At 50.4% G+C, this 21,563-nt stretch overlaps 1 protein-coding gene across 7 annotated transcripts in view; it reads left to right on the top strand.

Moving 5' to 3' along the window:
• Positions 1-19,520, top strand: part of MGMT (O-6-methylguanine-DNA methyltransferase) — a 303,204-nt gene extending 283,684 nt beyond the window's left edge. For 3 of the 7 annotated variants that reach the window (XR_013524454.1, XR_013524453.1, XR_013524455.1), the window contains 2 exons: positions 878-8,003; positions 13,123-19,520. Coding sequence is in view for 1 of the 7 variants with exons in the window: in XM_078344098.1 (XP_078200224.1) it covers positions 878-1,282 (405 nt within the window). In the remaining 6 variants the exon portion in view is untranslated. Of the gene's footprint in view, positions 1-877 lie in introns of all 7 variants that reach the window. The other 4 variants (XR_013524450.1, XR_013524451.1, XR_013524452.1 and 1 more) reach the window with 4 other exon arrangements.
• Positions 19,521-21,563: the final 2,043 nt, after the last annotated feature.

Raw genomic sequence — 21,563 nt, forward strand, 5'->3', positions numbered from 1 at the left:
CCAGTCCAGGTTTATTCCCTGTCTTTGCATGGTGAATGGTGCTGTGATGAGCATAGGAGTGCATGTGTCTTTTCAGCTGAACAATTTATTTTCGTTTGAGTAGATACCCAGTGACAGATTCCTGGGTCGAATGGTAGTTCTGTCTTAAGTTCTCCGAGAAATCTCCAAACTGCTTCCCACAGGGGCTGGAGCAATTTGCAGGGAATCTCTTTTTAAAAAGAAAGCTCGGGTGAGAGGGAGCAGTGGTATTTATGCTACTCCCTGCACACAACGCACATCCCCAGGACTTCGTGAGGAACACAGTTCTCTATTTGAAGAGACCACTTCCCAAGGAGGTTTATAAGAACAAATACCTGTTAGTGTTCATTTATGTTCTCAGGAAAACCCTGGGGTCTGAGGAGAAGTGGTCTTTGAAGTGGTTGGTTCATAAGTTATTGACCGAGGGTCTGGGCTGGAGGAAGCTGTGCCCAGCCAGGTCCGTGGCTGTGTTCTCTGGGGGACAGTTCTGATTTTGTTTGGATGTTACTCAAAAGGATGCTTTTAAGGCCATGTCCAGAATGTAGACAGGAGCCGGCCTCTGTCCCCAGAGAGTGAGCACCACCCAGGATTGCTAACGCACTCTCATCCCAGGTGACACAGGAGCCTGTTTGTCTTATGGCTTTGATGACTTCAAATGGCCCGGGGTATGCACGCATGATGGCAGGTTCATGGGGGCTGCAGAAACCTCCTGAGAAGAGACGTCATGTTGTCTCTGCACCAGCTGCACATGGGGGGTATCAGGGATCCCCTCACCTGGGCGGATGGAGGAGGTGGCCTCTGGTCTGAGTGTGTTCACTGCATGTGCATCACTAACTCTTCATCACATCTGTCCTTCCAGCAGCCCAGCTCAGGGGCCACCCAGGACGCCAAGGAAGCCATCGGAGACATGGCCTTTCTCTCCAGCACCAGCGCCCTCCCATGGTCTAGGCAGCCCAGGACGTGTGGAGCTGGACGCCAGCGACTGGACCCTGAGGGTCCGCAGTGGAGGCCAAGTGGACACGTGGAGGTTTTGCACCTGCCTGGAGAAAACACTCAGCTAATGGGGGAAGGAGAGTCGGTTTTTCAAGTTCAGTTTTGCAGATTCTGCCTTGTCGTTGCTGCCATTGTTAGCACTCTTGTTTCTGTTGAGAAAGTAGCTGAAGGATTTCAGAAGCACAGTGTGTTTGGTGGGGGATTCGGAGATCATCAGCCAGCCTCCTTAACCGTTGCTTCTGAAAGCAGCAGTGGGCAAGCATTGCTCTAAACCCCTTGGCCACAACGGCTGGTCTCAGCCCTGTGGGAGCTGCTTGGGTTCAGAATTTCCCAGCCCCTTCTCAGTTTTTCCGCCGGTGCCGGACAAGCTGGGGCCAGATGCTGGGAACTCTGACAGCCCTTGATCTGTGCTGATTTCCTTTCCTGGGCCCCCTGGAGTCTGTCCTAGCTCAAGGCCTCCTCATGGAGCTTCCTGGAGCTGAGAGGATCTCAAGGCCTGGGAGAGGAAAATATACACACCAGAGGCGCCGACTGGCACCTGCAGAGGGCAAGGCTGGTGGGTTTCAAAAGCCCCCGCAGAAATAAAGAAAGCTCAGACCGCTGGGCAGTGCGGCCACCCTGCCAGTTACCAAAGCCGGCTCCATGAGGTTGGGGGGCGTTTCTCCTCTTCTTCCTCAGTGCTTTTTGTGAAAATGAAGCTTTCAGCCATGGAAGACGTGAAGCCCATGGGCGCGCAGGCCCCAACTGTGTCTGTCCCAGTGACTTTCCACACTGCTGCTGTCTGAGCGGACGTGCAGACCTGGCAGGAGCCGTTGCACACAGCACGCCTGCCGCCTCTGCCCCACCTGCAGATTGGGAGTGCCACACCCGTGTCCCTGGCTGGTGGTCCTCACAGTGCTCAGCAGCCCACAAGAAGCCGTGGGTGGCAGGGGAACATAGACGGCCTGTTGTCAGCCACTTAAAGGGAAAATCGGCTCAAAAATCAACAAAAAATTTTGATACATAATTTCACGAGAAAATCAAGTGACATATAATACAAAGTGATTCGGAGTCCCCCCCCACCCCCACACATGGCACCGGGAAGACCTGAGTGTTACGTCATCCATCAGCTGCCAAATCCCTTCTTCCCTCAAGAAGGAAGCAACTTCAAAACACTCTTCTTATGTGCCTGACTTCAGAACGCCCAGAGGATTGCCTGCTGCATTTCCCAGGACCCATCCAGCGCCGGCTGCTCTGAAGCTCAGCTCCTTCCTCCTGCAGGGCTGCGAACTGCCTACCGCCCTCCGGTGTGGGCACGAGTGCCTATGACCCAGTTCCCAAACACATGAACCAACGTCTGGGCCTCGGTGTGACTTGAGACCAAGGGCTCAAGATGGCCTGGGGTGCATCAGCAGTGGGTGCTGAATTCCAGCGTGTGGTTGAAAAAGCCGGGCGTGTGTTCTGCTCACCCCGGAGAGAGGCGGCCGGCTCTTGCACGGTCTCCAGGCCAGGAGGACTCAGGCCGATCTGAGAACACTCATTTATTTGAAGCTGCTGCTGCTTTGAGACACAGAATGACACATGTAAATATTGCAACACCAAGAGGTATGTAGCTGCCTGGACTTCTCCCAGCAAACGCCTGACTTCTGTGCCAGGAAGCAATGTGACAGGTATTCCATAGTTTCAAGCAAATTGGTCTCAGATGTAGATGAACAGATTTTCACAAGGAAATGATGGAAGTTTGTCATGTGCTGGGCCTGAGCCTGCCGGAGGCTGCGAGTTCATTGTTGCCGGCTAAGGATGGCAGCCACCATCTCCTCCCCACTGCCTTCTCCTCTTCCCCTTCCTCCTCCAGGAAGGCTCCCCAGAAACTCCACTCCCTGAGCAGGTCCTCTGGCTTGCCTCGGCAGGCATGGACTTCTGTCACGCAGGTTCTGACCCCCAGGCTGCAATGGAGCCACCGTGGCCTTCGGGTCTCAGTGCTCAGAGAGACAGTGCCACGTGTGCGCCCTACCTTTGCAGAGCCCTACAGGTGGGGAAACTTTGGCCCATGGCAGTGGGGGATGGGAGATGGGGCGGTCATGCTCCGTTCAGGGTCAGAGTCTAGCTCCTCCGCTTTGCAGCCAGCGTCTTCTGTGAGCTGCGTAACCTCCCCATGCCTTGATTGAATGGGGGCCCTCAGAGAGAGTCCACATGAAATCCCTGGACCCCGGGAACGTGATCTTATTTGGAAAAGTCTCTTTGCAGATACGATTAAGTTAAGGAGCTCAGGATGAGATCATGCTGGATTATCCTGGGGAGTCCTAAACCCGATGACAAAAGCCCTGATGATAGACAGAAAAGGGCCAGGTCCAGGGGCTCACACCTGTGATGCTAATACTGTGGGATGCCAAGGCAGGAGGAGACGAAACCAGCCTGGGCAGCTTAGCAAGACCTTGTCTGTTTAAAAATTAAAAAAAAAATTAAAGATTAGCCAGGCAGGTGGCACACACGTGTAGTCACAGCTCCTCAGGAGGCTGAAGGTGGAGGAGGGTCACTTGAGCCCAGGAGGTCAAGGCTGCAGTGAGATATGATCGCACCACTGCACCCCAGCCTGGTGACAGAGCAAGACCATATCCAAAAACAGAGAGAGAAGAAGACATGGGCACAGTGGAGAAAGCCAGGCAGAGACAGGCCGAGAGGGGAGTGGTACAGCCAGCAGCTGAGAAGCGCCTGGAGTCAGCAGCAGCTGGAGGAGGGAAAGGAGGCTTCTCCCTGGTGCTTTCGGAGGGTCTGGCCCCGCCAGCACCTGGATTGCAAACTTCTGACCTCCAGAACTGAAGGAGAGGATGCAGCTGCTGGTTAATCCCCCCAGGGGGTGGAATTTGTTGCATCAGCAGCCCCAGGAGCTCCTGCAGCCACCTCACCTGCGGAACAGGGACAGCAGCGACCAGCCTCAGGAGGCCATGCCCAGGTCGCTGAAAGCGGCTACTTGGCTTCCTGGCACATGCTGAGCGCTCAGATGGTGGTGGCAGCTTCAGCTCATATTTTCGCCTCAGGGTTCCAGTCCCTACTTTCTAGCTGTGGGTCCCTCAGGGGTGTATTTGCCCCCAAAAGCCACAGCTGCCTGACCTGAGGAAAGGCAGGCAAGTGTCCGTTCTGCAGGGTCTTCTTCGGCTTTTAATGGAAAGTTCTGTTGCCCTTGCAACGTGCCTGTCATTTCGCATGACGGGTGACGCCCTGGCCGCTGGGGAATTTGGGTGGAAAGCCATTGATACTGGAGGTCTGTAGGATTGTGGTGTACACCCGGCATGGGTTTGTAATGTCACAACTGGGTCTTTGACAAACCTGTGACTGTGGTTACAGCTCAAGGTGGTGACCCTGCAAGACTGTGCCCTATGCCAGGGACACTCAGAAGGGGCTCTCTGACAACAAATGCCAGGGGCGTTTATGAGCCACATTTTTTAAAAGCAGCAGCAAATAAGCCCTCCCAAAGCCCACGCCCCCCACTGGCTGGGCCTGCCTCTGACGTCCACCACAGCATCACAGCCAAGCTCGGTCACTGGGGCCATGTCTTTGCTCAGAAACAGCAAGGCACATTTTTAGCACTAACGGCATCAAAATGAATCTTAGAGCCACTGTAAGTAAGGCAGCGTCAGGCCGATGCAACAGCAGACGTAAGGAGATCGGTGGAGCCAAACGCCCGTCCAGAAACAGCCGCGGGTGTACGGACTCAGGATGTCATCATACAGCCTTTCAGTCTGGTGGGGAAAGAAGTCCTTCAATACACAGTGTCAGGACAACCAGCCAAGCTATTTGGAAAATAACAGTTCCAGAAACCTTAGGGTTCTAAACATTTGTTAAATTGTGTTTTAATTGTTTTTTTGTTTGTTTTTTGAGACGGAGTTTCGCTCTTGTTACCCAGGCTGGAGTGCAATGGTGTCATCTCGGCTCACTGCAACCTCCGCCTCCTGGGTTCAGGCAATTCTCCTGCCTCAGCCTCCCGAGTACCTGGGATTACAGGCACGCACCACCATGCCCAGCTAATTGTTTGTATCTTTAGTAGAGACGGGGTTTCACCATGTTGACAAGGATGGTCTCGATCTCTTGACCTCGTGATCCACCCGCCTTGGCCTCCCAAAGTGCTGAGATTACAGGCATGAGCCACCACGCCCGGCCGTTTTAATTGTTACTGTTTCGGATGAAAAGATGAGAAACATGCATCTGTTTCTGCATTTGCAGGAAGAATCCGAGGATACAGCAAGAACTCAAGCCGTAAAGGAGAGGATTGACTTGCCTAACCTCATGAACCTGTTGGGAACAGAAGACAAACAGTACACTAGGAGAAAGCATTGGCAACATGTAAGACAGAAAGATTGTGTCTGTAATATATAAAAAGCTTCTACAAATCAATAAGGAAAACGCAAACTACCCAGAAGACAGATGAGCAAGGAATATAGACAGGCACTTGCTTATATGTTAAAAGGAAACATATAAGCAGCAGTTGGAAGCCTCTAGAAAGAGCAGTAGAAGGACCCACTGAGCTTGACAGTGATCACCTGGAGTGACCTCCAAGAGACATCCCCCCCACAGGTGATTGTAGCATGACAAATTAAAGCAGGATAGAGCGTCTTGTTGTGATCTGCGTGAAAAATGCAAATGATGTGTAATTCTTTGTCCACAGTGTAGAGAAGGGGCAGGCATCCGCTGTTGGTAGTAGTGTTGGTGTGTTTTTGGAGGCCAGTGAGGCAGTATTTATTAAAATGGTAAATGCCTATGCCATTTGACCGAACAATTCCACTTTTAGGAATCTATTCTACAGAGCTATTTCCATGAGTATATAAGGCTGTAGCTACAGGGACACACATGACACCATTGCTAGGAACAGCACAAATGTCCTTGGATATGGGGTTGGCTGCTTACATCCCAGTAAACACGTCCATGTGACACAGACCAATTCTGCTGTTAAACATGGTGGAGTAGACCTGTGTTTACTGACACAGGAAGGTAGTCATGACTCACTGCTGAGTGGGAAAGGCGTATGTGAAGACATCAGGTAAGGACAGTGTTGTTTTTTATAAAACAGTATTTTAATTGTATGTACAGATATAAAATTGTCAAAGAGAGGTCATCAGATTCTTTCTGGAAGGCATCTTAGTGGAAAGAGTTGAAGAGAAAGAATTGCTTTGGTGTGCGGGCCCGTGTGTGGTGAGTTGGGGAGAATTGCTTTGGTGTGCGGGCCCGTGTGTGGTGAGTTGGGGAGAATTGCTTTGGTGTGCGGGCCCGTGTGTGGTGAGTTGGGAGAATTGCTTTGGTGTGCAGGCCCGTGTGTGGTGAGTTGGGGAGAATTGCTTTGGTGTGCGGGCCCGTGTGTGGTGAGTTGGGGAGAATTGCTTTGGTGTGCGGGCCCGAGTGTGGTGAGTTGGGGAGAATTGCTTTGGTGTGCGGGCCCGAGTGTGGTGAGTTGGGGAGAATTGCTTTGGTGTGTGGGCCTGAGTGTGGTGAGTTGGGAGAATTGCTTTGGTGTGCGGGCCTGTGTGTGGTGAGTTGGGGAGAATTGCTTTGGTGTGCGGGCCTGTGTGTGGTGAGTTGGGGAGAATTGCTTTGGTGTGCGGGCCTGTGTGTGGTGAGTTGGGGAGAATTGCTTTGGTGTGCGGGCCCGAGTGTGGTGAGTTGGGGAGAATTGCTTTGGTGTGCGGGCCCGAGTGTGGTGAGTTGGGGAGAATTGCTTTGGTGTGTGGGCCTGAGTGTGGTGAGTTGGGAGAATTGCTTTGGTGTGCGGGCCTGTGTGTGGTGAGTTGGGGAGAATTGCTTTGGTGTGCGGGCCTGTGTGTGGTGAGTTGGGGAGAATTGCTTGTGAGTGTGTCTGCGTGTGTGTGGCGTGGCTTTTCAGTATTATTCAACTCTTATAAAAATGTCTATTTATTTTATAATGAAGAAATAGTTATCACTTTAAAAATATAATCCATGATTCTGTTTTAAAACCAGATCTATATGTCCATGTCTGCAGAGCAAGATGCTACAGTGCTAATCTGAGCACGCGGAAATCACAGTTTTTGTGTGTGTTGAACTGTATATTCTCCATGTTTGCGGTGGGAATGGATTATGTTTATAATCATGAAAGAATGCATCTACTGGGTGAAGACGAAGGTCCCTGACGCATGGACTCAGAAGACAGTGTGGGCCCACGCATCTGACCACGTGATTGCTGTCACGTGCTTGACCAGCTGTTTCTCAGCTTTCCCCCTCCACTTGCAGGGCTGCTGAGCACAAGCCCCAGGTGAGGTCATGCTGGCAGCCACAGGGAGCCTCTCATCAGATGGCACATCAACATAAATGCAGTATCATGTCAGGGCTATGAGATTTCAGAGGGGAAAGGGTAAACTGGAAAATCGAGGGGCTTCTTGGAGGAGGTGGGAATCAAACTGCATCAGCTAGAGATGGGCAGAACATAGAAAGTGTCTTGAGTAAAACAAGTACCTGGACTCTAGGGAAGAGCAGAGGAGGCCCCAGGCGGTGTGGCCCTGGCAAGATGAGGCCAGGGGACTGGAGGCCCAGGCTGGGAGAGAGCAGACCCCTTTGCTGTGAGCACAGGTGTTGTGCGGCCAGTTCTTAGTGACGTTTTGGATGGTGCCAGTCACGGGACAGCAGGACATGGTGGTCTTCTGACCTCTGCCACAGGGGACACAGTGGGGCCAGCCCCTGGCCACATGTGATGGAGCCTTCGCAAGTGCCCAGCACCTACTGTCCTGGGCCAGACTGCCTTTCATGTCAGCTCCTTGGTCCAGGAACCATCTGAGAGGCCCCTGCAGACCTGGCTGAGGAGGCAGGCCGTCAGCAGACCCAGGGTCCCAGGTGTGGGCGCACTCCATGTGGAGCTGTCTCCAAGGCCGGGCCTGCAGTGCCTGTGTCCTGCGCCCTGGGGACCTGGAGAACAGAGGACGGCTGGGCACAGCAGCCAGGCAGAGCAGGCCTGAGCCCGGCTCGAGGGAAGCTTGCCTTCTCGTCTGGCATCCCGTGTTTTACATAATTAGGTAAGTCACTTAATGTCGCTGTGTCTTGTTAGAGAAGCTACTAATCCTTAGAGCTAACAGAACTAACTAATTAGTGTAGAACACTTGGAAAATATAAGAAATTCAGATGTGGAGTGTAATTTCCCGGTCCTCCCGGCATTGCCGCTCACCCAGTGTTCCTGGCAGAGCCGCGGGCCTGGCTACATCCAGGAGGGATGGGTCTTGGAGGCGGCGGCGTAAGAGACACGTGTCCCAAAGCCCCAGGGCTGCTGGCCACACACCCTGTCCTGCTTTGCCGGCTGAAGGCCACGTGGGGACAACAAGAAGGGAACTAGCTAGGGGCCACCTGCCTTGCAAACCCAGGACCTTGAGGCAGGGGCAGCCAGGTCCCAGGGAGGGAGGCTGTGGGCTCAGAGCCTGTCGGAGCCACAGGGAGGTGCTGAGATGGCCTGAGGGCTGGAGCTTCCCCCTGAAGTATCTGGGCTTCCACCGACTGGTGGTGGCCACGGTCAGTGGAGCCAAGTGTGGCCAGTCCCAGGTTTGGCTCTGGGCACTGCCCCTGACTGCCCATGCCTCAGCAAACCTGCTTGGCCCTCCACCTTCTCTTCTCTGAAATGGAGCTAATGACATCGCCTCGCAGCTCCTCCCAGAGGTAAAGACAGGATTGCAGGACACCTGGCACCGACTCACTGCTGTCTTCCTCTGTGAAGGAGAATCACAGAACTTCCTCCACAGTTGGTGAGCTGCTCAGAAAGGACATCCAAATACGAGACTCGGCCTCACTCGCTCCGAGCTCCAGCGGTGCCTGCAGCTACCTGTAGGGTGAGCTTTTCCTCTAGTATTATCGGAAATAAGATAGATGATCAAGAGTTCACTTCCCAAGGATGTATGGAGCTGTCGGCAAATCATTAATCTCTCTTTAAACCACGGTGACAATATTTACATTTAAGATCAAGACGATGATTATCTGAAGAACTCCCCTGGAAGCTCTCCTCACAACTGGAAAAGCGCGGCAGCTGGTTAGCAGAGCCACATCCCGGGCCAGAACAACTGCCTGACGGTCCGCGGGGCCGGGAGTCTGCAGGGCATCGGCGTGGGGAGGTGAGCTTTCCTGCAGAGGCTGGGGGCTGTGGTTGGCAGAGCAGATCAAGCCACTCAGGGCACAGCACTCGGGCCCAACCTTGCAGGAATGTGGTTCTAACTAACTAGCTGGAGAAAGGCATTTCTGAAAAGAACTGTTTTAATTTGTTTTTGAAAGGATTTGTGGGCCAGGCACAGTGGCTCATGCCTGTGATCCCAGCACTTTGGGAGGCTGAGGCAGGTGGATCAACTGAGGTCAGGACTTTGAGACCAGCCTGGCCAACGTGTTGAAACCCCATTACTACTAAAAATACAAAACATTAGCGAGGCATGGTGACGTGCACCTCTGTTCACAGCTCTTCAGGAGGCTGAGGCAGGAGAATCGTTTAGACGCAGGAGGTGGAGGTTGCCGTGAGCTGAGGTTGCACTACTGCACTCCAGCTTGGGAGACTGGGTGAGACTTGTTTCAAAGAAGAAAAAAGAGAAAACAGAATTTGTACCCAAATGGTACAGAAAACAGCTGAGTCACAACAGAAGTGCAAAGCCAGGTAGTGGGGTGCTGGGCACGGCCTGGCCGGGACTTGGTTCTGAGAGGGAAGCTCCGTGCCGTCCAGAACCTGGGAGGGGTCCCCTAGGAGCCGCTCATTTCTGTCTTTCGCGCTCCTCGTGCTGCCACCACGCCTGAAGGATCAGCCCAGGACTCCCGGGGGCAGGGGCAGTTCTGAGACTGAACGACTCGGTGCAGTCTCGTCAGGCCGCTCTCCACATGTTGGTCTCTACATCTGGGCACTGGCATCTTTAGCAGGTGTTTTAGGAAACAGGTAACATCACCAACAAAAGCCAACGTGTCTACTCTTTATCAAGCACCTCCACATGTACCCCGACGCTCACAGCATTCTGCCAGATACCACATCTTCCCCAACAGGACAGGTAAGTGCTTTGTCCCGAATTGCCTCACTTTTCACCCGGAAGTGTACACTAGGGCCTGAGGCCATCACCCCAACATTGTGCTGATCCCGCTGGGGAAAGACGTCCCTTCCTTATTCTAGAGTCAAGCCAAGATCCCCTGCAGATACCCGTGCACGCTTAGAGCTCACTCTGGTTAAATGTTCCGAGAAGCTAAAGGGTAATGCCTGTCAGATGGGGGAAAGGAGAGGTGGTCTGCGAGTGTGAGGGTGTCTGACAGTCAGATGGTATCATCCTGTGGAGCTGAAGATGCACCTGCCGTCTGAGCAGCTGTTCCTCTCCCGAGCACATTCCCCTGGAGAAGCTCTGCATGTGTGCACAGGCACCAGGCTGTGGGAGCGCCATCCACAGCACAGCTGTTGATGAAAAACTGTAATCAACCCAAACATCTCTGTGGAGAAAAACGAATACCTGCATAGTGGCATGTTCACACGATGGACTACTATGCAGCTGTGAAAATGAACAATTAGAGCCATAAGCTATAGCATGAAGGAAGCTGAGACATGTGATGGGCTGTAGGAGATTCCATGGTGGAAGACTAGTTTATAAATCTCACAGAAGAAAATGTATCCATTTAAACAAACAAATGTACACACACAATTATACATATATATGGTAAGCCCTTTAAAAAGGCAAGGAAATGATCATAAAAACAGGAACTATTCCCTCTGGGCAGAGGTGAGGGTCAGACCGTCAGAGCAGCAGGAGGTTGATCTGGTTTTGAATTGGGTTATGTGGCCCGAGTCAAATATTATTTTACAGAATACATTTTAGGTATATTTTACACATATTTGCTTTTTTGTATCAGATATTGCACATGTTTTTAAAGCTGTGAGCAGGTCATGTGGCTGCCGTCCAGGACAGAGACAGCAGTGTACCGGTTTCAGGTGATGCTTGGCGCAGGGGGTAACTCAGCAGGGTGCATGCTGGCCCCTCAAGCCAACTCTAGGCAACAGGTTGTTCCTCCCATGTCAGCAGCTGAGCAGAGCTCCAGCTGGCGAAGGATCCAGGCTCTGCCAACATTGTGGGCATCCCCTCGTAGGCCCTGGGATGCCCTGTGCAGAGGTAGAGGGTGACCAGGAGCAGTGGGCAGAGCTCAGGCTCGCCTGTCCCAAGAGGAGCCTCAGGAGCAGATCCAGTAGCTCGAGAATCTCTGCAGCTGCCCCAGGTGCGCCCTGTCACTCAGCAAGCCCCCTGCTCTGGGACACACACTGCTTCTGGAAACCACTTCCCTGCTTGCAAGACCAGATGTGTCAGTAGGTGACAAGAACAAGTCCAACCCCACCTCACAAGGGCTTTAGCTGTGGGATCCCTTACCTGCAGGGCCTGGCTTTTGGGGAACAAGGCTTTGCCCCAAGAGGATTCAGATCTGCAGCAGAGCAGGATGGGGTGCAGTGTATCAGACCCCAACACAGGCTTCGTGCATGGACCTGGTGCCGAGGGCAAAGCTTATGAAGCATCACTTACCCAGTGCCCCAAAGAGACCTTCAGGCCTGGGAGGAAATTCTCAGGAGACCTGGTGGAAGAAGAGGTTTAGTAGAGGGACACTGCTGCCTGGGAAGGAGCCTCCAGCCCTTCCAAAGGCCACACTTTCTGGCAAACTTCACTTTAAAAGAACAGCCAGTGTACAATGATTACTAAGACTGGCATTTGCTAGAGACTTTCTCAAAAATGAGTTAAGGCCGGACACAGTGGCTCACGCTTGTAATCCCAGCACTTTGGGAGGCCAAAATGGGTGGAACACCTGAGGTCAAGAGTTCCAGACCAGCCTGGCTAACATGATGAAACCCTGCCTCTACTAAAAATACAGAAATCAGCCGGGCATGGTGGCAGGTGCCTGTAGTCCCAGCTACTCAGGAGACTGAGGCAGGAGAATTGCTGGAATCCAGGAGGTGGAGGTTGCAGTGAGCCAAAATGGTGCCGTTGCACTCCAGCCTGATCTACAGCACAAGACTCCATCTCAAAAGAAAATGAGTTAAGTGAACTGGTACCTTCAAGAACAACTGACAGTTTGTTGTCAGTGATTAAACACGTGTTCTTGAACAAAAATCAGGACTTTTCAAAAACTGTACTGCATTATGTGGAGTTTACAACTTCCTAATACGGTTGTCCCTCGGTATTCACAGGGGATTGATCCCAGGATCCCTGGAAGATACCAGCATCCACAGTTGCTAAGGCCTGTGGTTCAGCCCCCGGGAACCCACAGACAGGGAGCCGGCCCTTCCTGGGGAAAGTATGGGCTCCACCTCCCTCCAGTAATGTCTGTTTGATCCCAGGTTGGTTAAATGCTCGGATGCAGACCCTGCGGGTGTGGAGGGCTGGTTGTCCTTGAAGACTTTTCTGCTGAGATAGGGGGTGGTAGTGGCAAATGCAGCTTTTACAAATATATGTCATGCGATGAAACGTGTCAACATTTGGAAGATCTACATGACGGTGAACCCGTTTTTCCAAATGACCAGCACATGATGTGACCAAATCACACACAAGTAAAGACCCTTTCACAGTGCAGGATGCAGCCATGGGGTTCCAGGATACAGGAGTGCCCCCAGTGCACTTTCAGACTCCACGCTGAAGCTAGACTGCAAGAAACTCCCACCGCAGTGCAGGATGCAGCCATGGGGTTCGAGGACACAGGAGTGCCCCCAGTGCACTTTCAGACTCCACGCTGAAGCTAGACTGCAAGAAACTCCCACCGCAGTGCAGGATGCAGCCATGGGGTTCGAGGACACAGGAGTGCCCCCAGTGCACTTTCAGACTCCACGCTGAGGCTAGACTGCAAGAAACTCCCACTGGTCAAGGCTGGGTGTAGAATCAAAGAGGAATAGACACCATTTCCCAGAAAGGTTACTAAAATATCCCCTTTCCAACTTCATGTCCGTGTGAGGCCAGATGGTTCTCTTCTGCATCAACCAGAAGGACACGTTGCAGCCATTTGTATGAAGGTGGGAACTTGGCCATCCCATATTAGGGCAGGTAGTAAGATTTGCATGCATAAGAAACCATGCCACTCTTCTTACTGATTTATTTAAAATTATATGTGCTGCTTGTTAATGGTGCTTCGTTATCTTTAACAAACTAAGTTTTTATTTCTCAGTTTTGTTTTCTAGCTATCAACAGACGGAAACCACATACCTGTTATGGACCGCCTCAATATTTGTGAGTATAAAGATGAAGAGAGCACATGTTCTAAAAAGGGCAGTGGGGACATTCATGCTTAAGAATTTCATACCAAAGTTACCTCCAAAGAAAATGATGCTTCACAAAAGAAATCGGCAGCAGAGTAAACAGACAACCCGCAGAATGTGAGAAAACATTTCCAAATCATGCATCCAACAAACGACCTGTATCCAGAATCTGCAGGCAACTCCAGCAAATCACCCAGAGAAAAACAGTCTGATTTAAAAGTGGGCAAAGGACACAAATAGACATTTCTCAAAAGAAAACATAGAAATGGCCAAAAAAAAAAATGAAAAAATGCTCAGCATCACTAATCATCGGAGAAATGCACATTAAAACCACAGCAAGATACCACCTGGCCCCTGCAAGAATGGTCATTATTTAAAAGTTAAAAACAAAATTAAAAAGATGTTGGCATGGAGAGAAAAGGGGCTGCTTATACACTGCTGGTGAGAAGATAGATTAGTACAACCACTGTGGAAAGCAGTGTGGAGATTCCCTAAAGAACTAAAAGTAGATCTACCATTTGCTCCAGCAGTCCCACTTCTGGGCATCTACCCAAAGGAAAATAAGTCATTATACGAAAAAGACACATGCACATGTATGATTATAGCAGCACAGTTCACAATTGCAAAGATGTGGAACCGACCTAAGTGCCCATCGACCAGTAAGTGGATAAAGAGAATGTGGTACGTCTACACTGTGGAATACTACTGAGCCGTTAACAGGAATGATGTAATGTCGTTTGCAGCAACTCAGATGGAGCTGGAAGCCATTATTCTAATCGAAGTGACACAAGAGTGGAAAACTAAGAGCCATACATTCTCACTTATAAGTGGGAGCTCAGCTCTGAATACACAAAGGCATACAGAGTAATATAATGGACTTAGAGACTCAGAAGGGGAACGGGGGAGGGGGCTAGGGTGAAAAACAGCACGTTAGGTACAATGTGTGCCGCTCAAGTGATGGGTGCACTAAGAACTCAGAATTCACCACTCTGTCATTCATCCATGAAACCAAAACCCATTTGTACCCCAAAAGCTATTGAAATTCAAAAAAAAATTTTTTTTAATTAAATGATGCTACATGTTTACCCATGGGAGCTTATTTCTCAGCCACAATGAAAGGCCACAAGCATGCCCTCTCCCAAGCCAACCTTCTGCGAATGTGGCATTTGCAGGCAGCATCGCAGGGTAGGGGTGGTGCCCAATTTATTAGTAAGCTTTATCTGGTAAGTCAGAGATGGATCATTCCAAACCAGCTTATCCTTTTCCATAAATATTAAACCACCACCACCGAAAAGGAAGGAGATTTTTTTGAAGAAAGAACCCGGGCTGCAGGCTGGGGGAGCTGTCAGCATTGTTCATCCTGAGGTTCTCTGGGCTGGGGGGAGGAACTGGCAGCTGTTCACCAGTGATTCCGTTTTTCTCGTATGTTTCGTAAGTGGTTTTTAACCAGACGCCCTTAAAATGTATTATTGTTAGAAAATAAACCAAGAAACAAGGGATAGTAATTTAGTACTAGGAAGTTAATTCCGGAGACCTCCGACCTTTCAGCAGCCATGTGGCTATTGATTTTCAATACCGTGAGGTGGCAGCCACCCTAGGCGTGGGGTTCAGTGGATTCCAAACACTTTCTCCCTTATCAGTTGAGTCCCTGAGTACTTGAGCATTAAGACAACAAATGTCCTGAGTTAACGGCGTGTCACATGGCAGCTGGTGGACGTGCCAATTTTCTAATGAAGTTGGGTTGTTGGCAAACACACCAGTCAACATAGATTGAAGAAGGTCTTCTTTTGTGTATTTCCAGCACTCTTGAGTGCTTCGAAAGATACCAGTTACATCATTGTCTGAGGGCCAGGCACCAAGGGAGAAACCTCCATCCCCTGCCAAGACAAACACAGCAAAACAGAGTTAAAAGCAAAGTGAGGCTGGGTTTTCCAGGAGGTGTTGGAAATGTTTTTTCCACTTGTGCTCAATGGAGGAACATGCGGAAGGAAAGCAGGGCTCCTGAGCCCTCGTGTCTCTGCAAGAAGAGGCAGCGGGGTCACTCCTCACTCCCTACTTAGCTTGCACTCTGTGTGGGAGAATCAGGATTATTTTTCTTCACATTGAAGAAAAACAGTCAATGCATTTGGGTCCAAACCACTGTGTAGAGGAGGGATGGGCTCTCAGGTAAGCCGACCACATCCATACCTCAGCAAACTGCAAGATCCTCACCGACCCTCCCTCTGCCTCCACTCCCCACCTATAATAAATTATGCTTGCCATCTGGTATTGATTATTGAAAATGTTATGTCCATGGGAAGAAAATGCCATTGCTTTAAATATCAACATTACAAGAGATTTAAAAGTTTTTTTTTTATTTTTTTACAGAAATGTGTGATAAAAATAAGCAATTGAAAGGAGCGAGGGTGTGGTGGGCAGAATTATTAAGTAAGAACAACAAAAAAATCAACCCTCGGGTCCGCCTGGCCAGATGAGCGCTTCTCGGCTCAGGTAAGTAGTTTAAAGTCAGACACGTCTCATACTGGACTTTTTACAGGAATGGCGAAATTTATAATGAAATTCAACAAGGAAACTGGAAAAACAGCCAAATTGGTGCAGCAAAGTGGTTAATAGGATCATTAGCCTCCTCGCTGTATTTTTTTGGACACTGTGTGCCTGTACCACAGCACTGGAGAGCAGATTGCAAGAACAGGCTGACAGTTAGGAGCTAGCTCAGCAGTGCTGGGTACAAACTGCCATCTTCCTGTGGATTTACAGCTGCCACTTCTGCTACTTCAATTAGTTCTATGGCACACAGATGTTGCTTAAATGTTGCTGCTAATGATACTGCAATAAGCGTAAGATTCATGCCATATTTTGAGGCACGTAAATTTCTCAAGTGGCACAATTAAAGTGGAAATATTAGGTGGTGAGAACTTGGCAGTCTCTCCGACTTGGAAGGCGCACCCGCTATGCAATAATGGGTCAAAAATTCATTCAAGTTTTACTGCTGTTCCGAGTTTTAAAAGACTTTTCACAGTTGAATGCAAAGTAGTAAAAAGCAGGGTATTAGGAAATGAGAATGCAGTTCTGTTATTCAGACATGACTTTTAATTTCAAATTGAAATCACATGCTCACTTTTCTGGATATGACCGAAGGGAAAAGGTACAGGCTGAAGAGATTTTGTCTTTAAGGGTAAAAGTCCTGAGTGGAAATGAATTTATGGCCAGGCCAGCTCAAAATCAGCGCTGCCCGCTACTAAGGAAGTGTGGCGATCGCCTCCCACGCAGAGAAGCAGGCCTGTTCGTGCCGGAGGCCAAGTTCACGAGCAGCTCTCTCTCCATCCACCCCCAGAAAGGGTCCCAAACCAGGCATGGGGAAGTGTGTTGGAACAGGCACACATATGCACACAGGTGCACACACTGCGTGTGCCTCTGAAACAACATATGCACACACACACGCTTGGCTCTGCCTCTTATACACACATGCACACACACTTGGTCTCAGCCTGTTACACGTTCACACGCACACCTGCTCCATCTCTCCCTCCGACACATGCACACACACGTGTGCACAGTCTCTGCCTCTTACACAGGTACAGAAAAAGACAGGTGTGCTTCCAGTAACCTCGCTTCTGCCCGTGCGGAGTCTCCATTAGAATTTCTCTCCCTCATTTGTCATCCCAGGCACAGTCCCCTGCCTGTCGCCAAATTTTCTTTTCCGTGAAAAATCTCTCCTTCGGAGAAGAGCTTCTCCCTGACTGGTTGTCAAATCTGCTTTTGATTTTCTCACACACCGACTTGAAAGGCAGGCGGTCCGGGGCCAAGCGGCGCCCAGTAGGCCTTTCTGCTTCTCCAGTCTTTGACGGTGTGGGTTGGTCCCCCACCCCCACCCCATTTTAACTTATTGATTTGAACTGTCAAGTAAATGACTCCATTGCACTTAATCAGAATCATAGACTTCTGCCATCCCAATTAGAATTCGAGGCCATGCACTGGAGCTGCACGTGTGTGGCTCCGCTGGAGGGTTGGGCACAGCCCCTGCACCTAGGGCTGGCTGGCTGGCTGGTGCGATGCTTTGCAGGATGAATCCTGCCCCGTGAGCAAAGGCTATCTGCAATGGGCATCCAGGCTGATGCTGTACTGTAGGTATTTGCCAAATATTTATTTTCCCCTGAAATGATGCAAACAATTCAGTGAAGGCTTCCCCAGACAAATTTGGGGTGCAGAACAATTGAGCATTCAGTAAATTTCTCAATACCTTTCTGCCTCCCTCTCTCCTCTCCCCTTCTCCGCACCTCACTCCCTCCCTCTTCCTTCCTCTTTTCCTTCCCTCCTCCTCTCTTTTTTACCCTCTCCTGCCCCTCACCCGGTACACTTGGATTATTTACAGCAGATCTTACAGATGTCAGTATTGTCTTGTTCTGAAGCCGAAAAGGACAATGAGTTCCCGCTGACCTCGGTACAATGGATCTCACTGGAGCACAATATGTATTTTATACGGGCAGTGAAAAGCCTACAAGTAATTGAGAGAGAGAAATGTCACTGTAGCATTTCTGTTGACACTGCACTCTGCGCGTGGAGGGAAGCCCAGGCCTGGCGGCAGAGAGGAGCAGCCGTGGCCGCCCTGTGCACCCAGGAACCCTGTCCTTCAGGAAGGAGGTGGCAGGGGAAATTCATCTGCTCAGATTTTCCCATTAATGAAATATTCCCGGGACCGAAGGGGCCACACGGAGGCATCTGCGGCGCAGGCCCATTTGCGCAGGTGCACCCGGACTCCGGGCCCAGCGCTAACGTGGATGTGTTTTCCAGCTCTGTTTATTGTCTTCCATAATGCTTAATGTACTGTTTGTATATGTTGTCCTTGCACTATATTTTGATGTGTTCTCATATATTTTATTCATCTCTGGCTTTCTAGGAAGGCAAGCTCACAGCAACACTGAGAATAATTATTTGCCACCATCAATCAAGTGTCTATGTGGTTGGCTCCTTGTGGGATGGCCTTGATTTTAAGCACGAAATGTAACTCTTGCTCTTTGGGGCCATTTCATTCTTTGTTCCTGAGGTCTGCCTGTAGGCTCGTCGGGACACTGGAGAGCAGGCTTTCCCGTGGCTGCAGGAGAGCTGCAGTCCTGGCCAGCCATTGCCGGGGCCTCCAGAAGCAAGCAGCTAGGAGCTCTTTAGCTCTACTTGGGGTTTAAATTGAAAAAGGAGCAGCTCATGATGGGGGAAATTGCAAGCAGAGGCTGCATGAGTTCAGAAACTTGCACACGGCCTCCATTCGGAGCCACAGTGAGCACGTGAAGGACCCTGGGCTGGGGGCCCAGTGCTGACATCAACCATTCCTCCTCCCGCCCTGCTGTGGGAGATGGTGCAGACCGGAAAAGGAGCCAATGTGCCAGGGGACAAGGCTTCAGTCCTTTCCTGGGCACCAATGCCAAGTCCTCCCTGAGCACAAGGACCTTCCATGGGTGACTGCAAAAGCAAGGAGGCCTGGCCCACCCTCCCTGCTGGATTCCTACTGCCCACTGCATCTTAGCTGCTAATACCCAAAAGTCTGCAGACTCCTAAGTGCAGTATTTGGGCTGTCTTGTTTGCAGTGGCTATTTGAAAGACAGACAGACCAAGAGACCCTTTTCTCTAGTGCTGGCCTTGGGTCCCTGGAGAGCTGCTGTTCCGAGGGTTTCTAGCTCTGTGGAGGCAGAAGGAGACCCCAGGGTGGCCTCTGGAGGAAGGCGAGCCCCATGGGTTAACCGAGCTTTGGAGACAGTGCTCCCGGGCTCAGCACTGTCACCACTGGTCAGAGCCAGAGCGTGTCTGCCAGTGCTGTGCTGAACACAGTGGCGCTGTTTCCAAGCTCAGGTGAAGGGGACATGGAGGTTAAGCAGGGCCGGAAAGACAGAGACGTCCTCTTCCCCTGGTAGCAGGTATTTAGCAGATGGGAAAATATTAGCAGATGGGAAATCAGCAGATACACTCAGCTCAAGATGCAAATTTAAAAGCCGCCAGCCCCCTGTACTAAATATTTACACTGAACATCTCTGCTCCGTCATCCGTCTTTTATTTCTGATGAGCCCGCACGACTGCTCGTGTTACAAAGTCATGTAAAAGTTGAGAAAAGAAAATTTCACCCTTGAAAGCAAATTCATGATGAATTAAATTTCAGCATGAAAATAGGGAAAAAAAAAATCCAATTTCTGTTGACTTTTGGACCTGTGTCCTGAGTTAACATACGTTCTTTCGTAATTATGAGCATAAGTTAAATGGCACACCCCCAAAAATTTTCTTTCCCTCCTAAGTAGCTGATATTAAAAACTCTATTGCTGAACAGTTGTTAAAAATGCAATTCTAATCCCTTTATGATAGTTTTCAATACCAAAAAAAGTCACACCTGAGCCCCAGAAAGCCACCCTCTTCACAGGCCACAAGGGCCAGATCCGCCACATGGTTTTCGTGGACAGAGTCTTTCTTTCCACATTCAAATCCAAACTGCCACCTCCATCCGCACAGGACCTCAGCAGCAATTGGACGTGTTTCCTCACTTGGTCCTCCAGAAGCCTGTGAGGCCAGGCCTGTTACATCCACTTTACAACAGGGAAACCGAGGCTGCGATAGAAAACTCACCCAGGCCGTAGATCTTGTCATGGGAAGGGCTTGAATCCGGCTCTTTGACTCCATGTCTCTCCTGCTGTCAGCCGTATCCAGGGATTGAACTGGGTGCTTTCAAAGGGACTCTCAATCTATAAAATTCAACGATTGCCATTTTATACGCCAGTGGATTCATTTATTCCTCCAACGGGCACTTACGAGCCTTCCATGGGCCAGGCACTGTTCTGGGGTCTGGGGATATAGCCATGAAGCCCCTGCCCCAGTGGGGTTTGCCTTCTAGTGGAGAAGATAATGAAGGAGAAAGGCCGTAATCACATTTCACATCATGGCTCTGCTATGAAGGCAGTGCAGGCAGTGGGATTTGGGTCAGACTGGGAAGTGCCTCATAATCTACTATCTTGCACATTTGAAGATGGAATCGAGATTTAGAAACAGAAGGCCAAGCACAGATGACAAAATCTGCCCTTCTCCCGAGGTGCCCTTGATCCCCAGAATAAATGGCCCCTTGCCTGCCATCCAAGGACTTGACCTGCCTGCATGGACTCGGTCGCCCCAATTCAAACTCAGTGTACTCAGTGACATTGCTCTGGTGATTTTTTTTTCACACTCAAAAATTGGATGAGAGCATAGAACTTGCCCATGTTGTCACCACAGAAAGACCCTACTCTGGTGCATGAGGAAGTTACTCAAGTTACAGGCCCTGATTAATTTCACTCTGCTACTTATGTTAGAGTGTGGTTACCTTAGCAACCGCAGAGTGGGTTGCTGTGGTGTCTGTGTTCAAGAGCCTGAGCTTTGAAAGCCCACAGTGTGGGATGTCGGGAGGGCAGGCACATCTGGCCTGGAAGATGGTGGTGATCCCTCGGGCTTCTCCGGCTCGTCCGGGTCCTTGGTTGGCTCAGCTGTCCATCATGGCATCCTGCAGCCTGCTCACCTCTACCATGCAGCTGGCCGCATTGCATCTCACCTCCAGCACCACTCTGCCTCCATGCCTCCCTCCCAGTCCTGCCGGGGCTGGGCCACCTCCCTCGTGTCCTCCTGCTGGGCTCCAGGCTCCTGAGAAGCAAAGCCCTCTTGGCCACTGCCTCCAGGCCCCAGCCACCAGCCAGCACTGCACAGCCATGACAGGCCCTCAATAGGCATCTGTGCTAAATGGAGTAGCTCTGTTCCAGTCACCTTTAAAATGCTGTTTTATAGACAGTATTTGATATGCCTGTTTCAACTGATGGCTAGATTTAATTTTTGAAAGAAATCTGTTTTCTGACTACTTTGATTGTAACTTGAAAATTAAACTTTTTTTTTTTCTTACACGTTGCTACAAAGACGTGTCCAAGCCAGGCACGGTGGCTCAAGCCTGTAATCCCAGCACGTTGGGAGGCTGAGGCGGGTGGATCACAAGGTCAAGAGATCAAGACCATCCTGGTCAACGTGGTGAAACCCCGTCTCTACTAAAAATACAAAGAATTAGCTGGACATGGTGGCGCGTGCCTGTAATCCCAGCTACTCAGGAGGCTAAGGCAGGAGAATTGCCTGAACCCAGGAGGCGGAGGTTGTGGTGAGCCGAGATCGTGCCATTGCACTCCAGCCTGGGTAACAAGTGCAACACTCCGTCTCAAAAAAAAAAAAAAAAACACGTGTCCAAGAAAACCAAACTTTAATAAGAAACATTTTGAGGAGATAGTGAAGTTCAAGGTCAGGCATCATAAATGGGGAGTGAAGAGCCCCAAAGCCACTGGCCGCGCCTTGTCAGCTCTGAGCTCCT

Source organism: Callithrix jacchus, chromosome 12 (genome assembly GCF_049354715.1).
Source record: "Callithrix jacchus isolate 240 chromosome 12, calJac240_pri, whole genome shotgun sequence".
Lineage (NCBI taxonomy): Eukaryota > Metazoa > Chordata > Mammalia > Primates > Cebidae > Callithrix > Callithrix jacchus.